The sequence below is a fragment of the Prunus avium genome, chromosome 6 (assembly GCF_965620075.1).
Source record: "Prunus avium chromosome 6, drPruAviu1.hap1.1, whole genome shotgun sequence".
Taxonomy (NCBI): domain Eukaryota; kingdom Viridiplantae; phylum Streptophyta; class Magnoliopsida; order Rosales; family Rosaceae; genus Prunus; species Prunus avium.
The window spans coordinates 32,637,015-32,647,922 of record NC_142289.1 but is presented as its reverse complement, the minus strand read 5'-3'; the positions used below and the strand labels follow the sequence as shown (position 1 = coordinate 32,647,922).

The 10,908-nt window shown below is 35.5% G+C and overlaps 2 protein-coding genes across 2 annotated transcripts; one reads left to right on the top strand and one right to left on the bottom strand.

Annotated features, from left to right (window-relative positions):
• The first annotated feature begins 1,408 nt into the window (after window positions 1-1,408).
• LOC110752755 (Cysteine proteinases superfamily protein) lies at window positions 1,409-3,779 on the top strand. The gene is made up of 2 exons (XM_021953476.2): window positions 1,409-1,539; window positions 2,783-3,779. Exon 2 carries the CDS (start codon window positions 2,807-2,809, stop codon window positions 3,482-3,484), a length of 678 nt encoding a protein of 225 aa, XP_021809168.2. The 5' UTR covers window positions 1,409-1,539; window positions 2,783-2,806; the 3' UTR covers window positions 3,485-3,779.
• A 185-nt stretch (window positions 3,780-3,964) lies between these two features.
• ADT2 (arogenate dehydratase 2) lies at window positions 3,965-9,184 on the bottom strand. Its single transcript, XM_021953478.2, has 11 exons — window positions 8,756-9,184; window positions 8,603-8,670; window positions 7,431-7,523; window positions 6,577-6,777; window positions 6,416-6,496; window positions 5,924-6,019; window positions 5,769-5,846; window positions 5,557-5,646; window positions 5,332-5,472; window positions 5,085-5,160; window positions 3,965-4,330 (listed from the first exon to the last, which is right to left on the bottom strand). Exons 1-10 carry the CDS (start codon window positions 9,045-9,047, stop codon window positions 5,101-5,103), a joined length of 1,200 nt encoding a protein of 399 aa, XP_021809170.1. The 5' UTR covers window positions 9,048-9,184; the 3' UTR covers window positions 3,965-4,330; window positions 5,085-5,100.
• Between the last annotated feature and the right edge of the window lie 1,724 nt (window positions 9,185-10,908).

Genomic DNA, 10,908 nt, shown 5'->3' with positions numbered 1-10,908 from the left:
TAAAAAAATAATGGGTTGTTGTGTTCCATAAAAATAGGATCCATTATATGATTTTCTTTTAATTTTATTTTTTTTTAATATGAAAAAGTATAAATTTACCATATTATCCTCATTTAATTAATAATTTCAATTTTTAATATTTGCATTAACCAAGGGCATTTTTTGGTATTTTGAATGTTTCACCATTCTCTGCCTTTTGCTTTATATATATAGATTTACGTAAATGTCTTGTCTTTTTACTTTAATTTATTTTTATATTATTCCATTTACTTAAGTTTACAATGTCAATAAGGAAGTACCTTTATTTGGATTCAATAAAAAATACTAGAAATTAAATTCCCAACAAATCAAAATATGAAAATCCAGTTTAAGTATAAGATATAGTTTATATCAATATCGATACCTCATTTAGGCACGGCCATATGGGCGGGCTCGGGCCAATTCCTTTCAAACCTCGACATAACTTGGCCTGGCCCAAAAAAGAAAAAGCTTGACAAGACTTGACCCAAGCCTGACCCTAGCCCAAAAATTTAAAGCTTGCCCAACTCGATAATGAACCCTAGATTCACAAATGTAAAAAATACGATAAAAGATTTTTTATTATTTTAAGTAAGCTAAAAAGTCAAACAGTCCACGCTTGATTCGAGTTTTATACATAACAACATAAATAAAGTCCACTTGGATTTCCATATTTGTATATTAAACGCCACAATACCCATTTTGAGCCGTGCAATGAAATTCTCTAAGAAGGTTTGTAAAATAAGCAAGCATTCTTGATATATATTGTCGTTGTTGTTATTGTCGATGCTGTAAATGTAAAGGGCATGTAAAGGAGGTGTAGTCTAGATATTTATGTGCATTTAGCATGAGTTGTGCTAAATAGAGTGTTTCCTTTCTAACTTCTACTTAGAACTCTTTAATTATTCAATAAGTTTTTACGTTTTATTTGAGAGCTTGATACTCCAAAACAAACATCATGCACTTATTTTCTCCGTTGTAAAAATACAAAAGAAAATTGTAAAATGACTTTTATTTTTGTAAATTATTAATCCCATTTTACAATGTCAAAAGAAAACTTTAAAAATAAAATAAAATTAGGAGTTGGTGCTCTTCTCTAAGCACTATGGCTAGTGGCTAGTTGACAACTTGGCATAGTGCTCCACTATGAGTGTCATGGCCAATTAACCACAATTTAGGAGTCTAAGCACTATGGTAGCCCAAACTAAGTCCAACAATTTTTTTTGGTCGGAGTTATATATAAGCAAGAGATTTGGACCTCATTGCAAGTCAAATTAATATACAACACTACAACTGTAAAATTGAAATTATAAGGACTGAAATGAAAAAGGGGTTAAAAAAAAATACGTGGGCTAAAAGTAACGAAGATTAATAAAGCAACCCCACCCATTTGTCTCTTATAAAAAATATAAAAAAAACCCATTTGTCTCTCAACACCTGTGTGACAGTGTCCGTACAAAGATTCAAGCGCGAGAGGGCTTCGTCTTCTCAATCTTAACCAAACGTCCTTGAAATCGCTCTGTAAGTTGCTCTACCTTCTCTCTTTTCAATCGTTTATAAATCTCTTGCCTTGTTCTTTGCATCAAAATCGTCATCAAACCCTGAGATATAAAATCTCTGATCTTAATAATATTTAAGCAATTCAAGAAAAAGAAACAAGAACCCTTAGGTTGTTTAACCCAAACTGATAGTGAGGTCCGGAATTTCTCTTGCTTTGGTTGGGATTTTATTTTGGAGCCAAATAACTTTTAGTGAAAATTGAACTTGATGGAATGGGAAACTGAGCTGGGTTTTGTTCTTTGGGTGAATTTTTGATGGTGGGTTGCGTTGATTTCTTATTGAAATGGTTATAGGGTTACCCATTTTTCAGTTCTGGGGCACACACTCACACAAGCAATTTTCTATTCTGCTATATTGTGCTCTACATTTCTTCAACCTTTTTCCACCCCAGAGAGCCGAAAGAACTGTATATTAGTACGGGAAGTGGTATTGAGTTCAAGATTTGATAGAATGAATTGTAGACCGCTTTCGTATACTGTTGTTTTTCTGCTAAGTTGGTTGTTTGTGAATAAACCAGTTGTGTAAAAGGTTTATGCAATTGTAGTATATTGATGCCAAAGATTGGTTGCAAGACCAGTAAAGGTGAATGGTGTTCCTCCACTTGGTAAGAAAGAATGTTTGGTTTATGTTAATCCATATGGGAAGGACCGGAATTTGGAAATGTTATACCACTATTTGTCACGGGAAAAAAACGTAGATATTCCTTTTAGGAACGCAATGATATATGTTGGTATGTTCGATGGCATTCTTATGCAAAGGGCAATGAATTTGTATATTTCGTTCTTTTGAGTGTTGGTTGAATGCATTTCGTTCAAGAAGCTGAATTTGGGAAGATAATGTTTGTGATTTTGTCCTTCTTTTCATAAATTAAGTGTTTCAATTGGAAGATGAGTGTTCCTGTGTATAGTGGCGCCAAGGACGGTTGTTGTGATATAGGAAAGATCAAAATCTAAGAGGGCCAGGGCCACTCCAGGCCTAGGAGTGGCTCCGCCACAGGTTGTGAGGTTAGAGTTGATGAGGGCCACATTTAGAGCTTGCACAGGATGGTCCTGGTGTGAGCAACTGTCTGACTATCACATTATTGTTACTTTGATGGCCTATTTCTATCGATTTCTTACGTTTTTCATTATTATGTTTCTAAAGTATTGAATATTTGCTTTCTGTATGATGGCCTAACTCGGGTTTTTGAATTTTGTTTGATCAGGAGTACATAAACATTATCTACCAAATGGGAAAAACCAATCCTGATGAAAAGATTCTCAGCTACAATGATGTTGTACTCCGACGATCAGACTTGGATATCCTCAGTGGCCCATATTTTCTCAATGATCGAATCATTGAGTTCTATTTCAGTTATCTGTCATCGTGTTCTGAGGAGATCCTGCTGGTTCCACCTTCGATTGCATTCTGGATAATGAATTACCCAGTTGGTCAAGGCCTAACAGAGTTCTTAGAACCTCTTCATTTGCCTGAGAAAAAACTGGTGATCTTTCCCATCAATGACAATGATGATGTGAGTAAAGCTGGAGGCGGGTCTCACTGGAGCCTACTTGCATTTGAGAGAAACGCTAACAAATTTTTTCATCATGATAGTAATGGAGGGATGAATAGTGTCCACGCCAAACGACTTTACAATGCTGTTGTTAGCTTTATGAGTGTCTCCAGTTCCGCAACTAAGCCCGTTTATCAAGAGTGTAACTCTTCACCGCAGCAAATGAACGGTTATGATTGTGGCCTGTATGTGTTGACCATTGCAAGGGTTATATGCAGCTGGTATGGAAGGAAAGACAAAGATGGAGATAAAATGTGGTTCTCTGCTGTGCAGGGGCAGGTTACCCCATCTGTTGTTGCTGGAATGCGAAACGAGATCCTCAGGCAGATCAGAGATCTCATGCCCATTAAGTGAGGTTTGCTTACAAAGTGAGAGAATGTATAAGGGAACAAGAGAGGAACCGATGTTTTGGGAAGTCTTTAAACACAAAGTAGCTTAGATAGATCTGCTTGTTTGATTCGTAGAAATCCGTTCAGTTCCTTTTATATTTTTTTATGAGATGCTTGTAGAATTCTTATAGAACATGCCCACTTACCTTGGTTCTAGGACCGGGAACATAAGCATACCGGCAAGTAGAAGCATTTGATGGCATTCTAGAGCTTCAGAAATTCCATATTTCTAATACTTGTTCTATGCAGATTTTCCTATAGTTTTTTTGTGTTCTCTGAACATCTCTATGCTCCAACAAAGAGCTGAATTTTGCATGTTGAACAAATCCCACTGCTCCTTGTAGGTGGCAGAATAGTGTTGAATGGAGGATTTTAAACTGTATGTTTCAAATTTTCAAAAATAATCTAGACATTGAAACTAGAAATTTTAACAAAGAACGTCATATTGATGATAATCAATCTATAATAATTATTTCAACTTGGTAAACAAGTCCAATTTAAAATAAAAAAATACTTGATAAACAAGGGGCAGAAATTCTGAGAAGATGAGAGCAACAAGAATGCCGGCGAGATGACTAAATTTTCTCGAGAATTGAGGGGAAACCTAAAAATTAAATGAAAAAAGTAGAGAGAAGACAATACAAAATTGCATCCACGTGCAATGTCAACCAGCATCTATTAACAATACATTATCCAACTTCTGTACTTGCAGGGGCGCACAACAGCAAAGAGTAAAGTGAGCTTCAGAAATATTTGTGATGTAATTTGGTCAATTTTATTCTTGAAATTTGACAATGATGGAAGACGAAAGCTGCACAAGGAAAATCATCCACATTTCAAAGATACCTTCATAATCCATGCAACAGAAAGACCAATGATAAAAAGAAAAATAAAGTATCAGAAATCAAACGCTCATCAGAATAGAATTGAAACATCATAAAACATGCAAAAACAACTGCACCCTAAATTATGCTGTAAATTTGACATTATCACAACACTCTTAATATAGGTAATATTTTCTACATAATAACGAAAATGATGGAAGGATCAAGAAGTATAGAGAGTTGATATTAGGAAGAAAAAGATATACCTGTCACTTTCTTTTGCATACACTTTGTCATAACTATTTATAAGGAAACTACATCAAGCTACATCGAGGTTTAGGAAAATTACAGGAACTTTTTACTATTTCAAAAAATTACATATGCTTAGTGTATTGTATCAAGGGAGCTTTGTGTGATCTGTTAAAATAGGTTTCTGAAATTTCAGTAAACCTCAAGAGAGCTCTGTGTAATTTACTCTTATTGGATTTAATTTTTGAAAAAGAGATAGTAGCCCTTTTTATAGGTGAGTAGAACCTTCCACTTCATTTAAAAGAAAATTACAGAAATGGGAGGAAGTTTCTAATAATTGTAGGTCCCACATTGAAATTAGAAGTACGAAAAAAAAATGCAAGAGAGAACTTGTAATTTAATTTTGTTTTAATGGAACATATGTGACTTTGTGGTGCAACCAAACCTTGAAGGGCTCAAATTTATATGAAAGGATTCACAAGTTACTCTTACCACATTTGTAGGTCATTCATATCATGCTTCTATCCATCGGATAACTCCCTAGCACCCGCAAGAATGTGGCGAACTCCTGCCAAGGAAATGCATATTGCTAATTCACTGATAATTAAAGATTTATTCCCTTCTTAGGGTTGAGAAAAAATTTCAACTGAAGATACACAGTACACCGACCCCACCACCCCCCACCCCACAAACACACACACACAACAAAACAAAAACCCAACAAAAAGAAAAAAAGAACCTTCAGATGCCTAAGGGCATTTTGTGCACTTTGATCAGCCATTGATGCTTCAAAATCCACATAAAAAAGATAGTCAAAGTATCTGCCATTATTATCATCAGATGCTCGCAGCGGTTGCTTCCGCAAGGGACGGCTTTCAATCTGGTTAATGAAACAAACTAAGAAATCAACAGTTGCACGAAGCAATTATAGGAAGCCTCATAAATAAAAAAATCCAGGACCAACCTTCGTGAGATTGATTTGACGCAAAGCAAAAACAGCAAGCGCCTTAAAAAGGACCCCAGGGCCTTCCTCTAGTGAGAAAACTATACTCGTCTATAAATTCAATAACCGTGTGATTAACAAAAAAATCAATTTATAAAAGGAGGTCTACCTACAGTAAACTGGATACCAATGTATTCAACAACCAAAACTTGTTAATCCTGCAAGGGCTTAACCTTGAATGGCCTATCTGTGCCAGGAATAATAGGTTCTCTCGCAAGCATTAGAAACCGGGTCACATTGTCACAATCATCCTGTACATAGAAGCATATAAATTACCACTGGAGTGAAGTATAAATCATGAACACACCAAATTTCCTTCACGACAAACCTGGATATCCTGTGCAAGTATCGTCAGACCATAAATGTCTGCAGCCGCTGAGCCAGCAACAGCTCCTGTATCTTTTAGTTTGTGGAGAGCAACATGCTACAATTTATAGAGTACAGTCAGCGACACCAATATAAAAGCCATGATAGTTACAATTAGGTGAAAGTAATAGACAATTTAATTAAGAAGATTGTAGTTTTATCTGTAGCCTCAAATAATGCAACCTACTTCAACCATACTGGACCAGAAGGCCCCCTGAGCTGAGAGTAATGAAAGTTGTTCCACTTAAAATAGGCAGGCCCCACACGACGACTGTATTGAAGCGGCTCCACTTAAATAGACACCCAATTATAGTTTTTGGAGGGAAAGATAGAGAAGAAAAACTCCGAACACAAACACAAATACTATGCACATATCCTGACTCATGAGGTAACTTCGTATCAGGACTTAATGGACTAGAAAATCAGCTGCCCAACTACCTGATCAAGGGCGTACCTTTGCTGCACCAGCAGTATCATCCACTGCTTCTCGGACCAATCCCAACTTGGTTAACGTGTGCTCACACTGAGAAAGAGCCTGAAATATGACTAGTTATTGGGGGGAATCATGAGAAAATACTAGATGGACAGAGAATCTAGGAGCACTGCTTTATATACCTGTGGATGGCTAAGAACCCTCTTCAGGTCTTCCACTTCAACACCATGATTAGCCAGTAAGCAATGCCGAACTGCAAGTTTCACTTCCCCTACTATATGCAACCTGTGCCTGAGTAAAAGGTCGTAGTTTCTGTGGATGCTTCCACCTAATGAATTTTCAATTGGTAAGACTGCTCTGTCCACAAGCCAACGTTCAACAGCCTGCATTGAGTTGAATGGGGAAAGAATAAAACACTTACAGTTAATCCCATATTTAAGAACATGAATTCCATATTAGACAGTTTAGTGGTTTTCCTATTAGAGATGAAGCTGATAACCATACTCCTTGTGGCATCAAATATGCACAAGTCAAAAACAACACGAAGGGGAAGAAATATGGAGCATACAATATTTTCCTAAAAACTCCTTCCCTACTTTAACATATTAAGGTAAATTTGTCCATCATTTTGATAATACCAAAGACCCTTCTTTTATATACAAAAGGCTTCTAACTCCAAATTTTTGCATAATCAGAAGTTAGAGTAATTCCAAGGGAAGGATAACTAATTTTTCACCATTCCAAAATCATGCTATCAGTTACTTTACTTCTTACAAAATCAAGCCCCTAAAGGAAAAACCTTTCACATGCAGCCTGACTTAGCAATGTCCAGTGGTTTAAAGTCCATGAAATCAAATGCAGTTTCCCTTAACAATTACTAACTGTGGAGCCTCATAATCATTTAATTTCCACATTCCATATGCATTGTAGGTGAATACTCATTAACAAATATTGAAAACCTAAAATGAAAGTTAGTTGCACAGTTTGATCCAACAATGAGAAAAATGATGATGATAAAAAATTAGTAAGTATTCACTTCAAAAGTGGTATCAAATTGTTCACAAGGCACTGCTTCGCAGTTTGGATATGCTTTCTCCGCAGCTGATTCACTATATGCTCCACGAACCCCCTGAAATTTCAACATTCAACCATTTATAAACAATTGAATTAATTTCATTCAATACCAATCCCAAACTTAAATAATTTGAGGGAAAATTAGCATTAACCAAATTCATCACACACATGCATATGAAAATGATCAAATGAAAACCTCAGTTGAAGACCCTCAAGTTCCAGCCAGAAAATAAAGCGATGACTCTGGTTGAGTATATTAACCATTTAGAACAGATTTACAAAAGCCTTACATAAGCTATTAGATCAAATCTAGAGAGCTAATACACACAATAGGTGAGACTTCAACCGTCCTTATAAATGAGAAACAAGTCCTTATATAAGGACTGTCATAGAGAATAGCATTACGCACGCACACACACATAATGATGCTTTCGTTTGAAACTGTGAATCAAAAATTGTATCATTCAGAGCCATAATTCAACTTTATCGAAAATCACAATTGTTGCAAAATTGCATGGTAAGAAAACTAGAATGTTTGTCCAAAGCCATTATTGGACAGCATATTCTCTTTATAGTTGTCGTGCATGCAAAATTTAAGTCTAATGAGATACCAATTAACATTTGATGTTTTCCTATCTATTTGAAAGCAACAAATTTTTTTTTATCAAACTATAAATATTATTCACATTCCAGATAGGGGAGCTCCTAATCTTCAATTATCATAAAACTGGCACTTATGATGGATACAAGAAGAATGTTCAATCAAGGGTTGGTTTCTAATAAAACCAACTCAATAAAAAGTTAGTGAGAGTTATAAAGTCAAGCTACTTTTACACCAGGTGCACTTCGAACATAATCAATACATACACATCAAGGATATATACAATATATGCATATACAGTCATGATATTCTACTCATCTATTAATATTGAAATCCATGCTTGTTAATTAAAAAGAAAACCCTTTGTCAGAAATTGAATGTTAGTTGATCAATTAAAATTCCTCCTGCTAGAATACACACATATAAGTAACTAACTAAACAAAACAAAAAAACAAAAAAAAGGCAGCTACTTTCAGTCATAACAGTGGAAATGTTTCACTTGAGTGCTATTTTTTTTCTTTTTTTCTCTTTACCTGATATGCAACACGAAGGCGGGAGCCATCAGAGACCGAATTGGAGAGATGGGTCGATGACAAAGGTCCTGAAGCAAGCAAGACACGAAATCGAAAATGACACCGGATTTGTTACAGATCAATCACAACAATGACAAGGGCGAAAAATGGTACTTGGGAGAGTATGCAAGTCTTTCGATAAAACGTCATAGGGGAAGTCCTCGAAGGCGCTGCTGTCCAATTCTAGAGCACCTCCAACCAGGTGGTTGTGGCCGTGGCCGCCGTTGCTGCTGCGATCGTTGTCGTCTGAGCGAAGAGAGGCCAGGGCCAGGGCGATGCGACAGCATTTGAAGCGAGGGTCGAAGTTTAAAGCTGTTTTGGGAAAGTGATCGGACTGCGAGGGTTTCGATACGACGTTTAGTGGGAAAGGGGTTGTTGCGGATCGTGCAACAGAAGACGCCGCCATGGCGGGTTGAGATAAGTTCCAGACGGCGCCTGAGATATTTTCCGAGATGCTCAAAAGACCATAAAATGTTTTGCTTATTCACTTTTAATTTTATTTAATTTTTTTCTCTTTAAAAATGGAAATTAGATTGGGTTGTAAGAAACGTGAATTCAGGGCCTCAACAATACTCAAAAACCTTCTCCAACCCAAGTATCTTAGGGTCCCTCTCTCAAAAAAATAAATAAATAAATAAATCTTAGGGTCCCAAATTTTGTTTGAGCCATGAAAATGAAGCCCAAATTACAAAAAATAAAATACAAGTATCGATAGAGTGAATAGTACCATTGAGTGGACCTTATTTACAAAATTTGGAATTACCTAAAAGTTGATAAATTGGTATGTGCTTGGTGAAAATTTTCAATATTTATAGTCTTTTAGCTTCTTTTTTTTTTTTTTAAAGTCAAATGAGAATTCATTAATCTCAACAAATCAAATAATATTGATGTTTAAAAGTGTGGCCTTGCCTTCTTGAATAAAATAATGATATTTAACTATAGAAGTCACAAAAGAAGTCGAAAGCAAAATAGATTCCAACATTTTACAGCATTTAACTTGGTGTCCCTACTAATATATGACAATCACAATCTCTACATCCACATTTTAATTAAAAAGAATGCTTCTTTGCCAACATATTTTAGAAAGTATCTGCCCTTGAACATTCATGCAATCAAAGAGTTAGACAACTCTATAATTCGCCAACGCTATTTACAAGTAGAGCCTAATTAAAACTCACAAACTCGCTGAAGTCAATACATCACTAAAATTTAAGTACATTGATTTCCATGATTTCCAGTAAATTCTCTTACCATCACGTCTCGACCACCAACATCTTGAATCTCATAACATATGCTTACTAGCAATGAAAACGCACTTATAGGATATGACATGATTGCATGACACGCAAATTTTTTTAAAACTTCTTTATTGCCGTAGACATCAACATGATTTCCCAACCACGAATTATGTTCCACACACGAATTTTTTATGTCTCGAAACATCTTTTGTTTATCCGTTCTAGCATTAGTAGGGAGACCCAAATAATATTCATGGCATAGGACAATAGTAACTCCCAACATGTCACAAATATATTCTTGATCTCTTCTTGATTTGAGGGACTAGAACAAAGAGGCGACTTCTTCAAATTACCGTTTTGGCATGAAGCAACTTTATAGACTCCAAAAAGTCTATTGAAATTTGTTGTCTCTACAAACACAGCTTCATAATATTTTTAGAATTCACATGTATGATATCATTGAAGGCTTATGTATTAGTTTCTTCCGATATCTCATATAAAAAATATTTTATTTTATAAATGTTCATTTTATGTCTATACATAAATATAATATTCAAATTGATAATATCATGGAAATGAAACAATGGTGCAAATCCTTCCTTATCCTTGCCGGTAAATATAACGTTTTTTCATTGTTATTCAATGTCATATAACAATGTGTGCTGCAAAGTGCACGCAATGTGGTGTGATGAGAAAGGATTCCAACCTAAATGAGATGGATTCTAACTTCTTATTTTTTTCTCGCATAAGTTAACTAGTGTTTAACAATATTATAAAAATTTAATTACTAAAAACCTTGTTAAATCTGACATTAAATCAAGTATGGCTTTGGTTTAATTGGAATTAAATATTATTATGTGATCTTGCATAATGGAAGCAGCCTTGTGGCTTCCTGGCTGATGATGTGTCAAGATGAGAAAGCAAAGGCCCTTAATTAGTTGTTAATCTTGAGGACGACACATGGCCACTTGGCCTTGTTTTAGCATAAAAATAATGCCGACAAGGTATATTTATTAGTCAAATCGTGGA

Coding starts and splice junctions, on each gene's coding strand:
- LOC110752755 (XM_021953476.2), top strand. CDS start 2,807: ATGGGAAAAACCAATCCTGATGAAAAGATTCTCAGCTACAATGATGTT.
- ADT2 (XM_021953478.2), bottom strand. CDS start 9,047: ATGGCGGCGTCTTCTGTTGCACGATCCGCAACAACCCCTTTCCCACTA. Junction 6,778..7,430: donor AATTTGATACCACTTTTGAA/GTGAATACTTAC, acceptor AACTCAATGCAG/GCTGTTGAACGTTGGCTTGT. Junction 5,473..5,556: donor GTCAAATCAATCTCACGAAG/GTTGGTCCTGGA, acceptor TTCATTAACCAG/ATTGAAAGCCGTCCCTTGCG.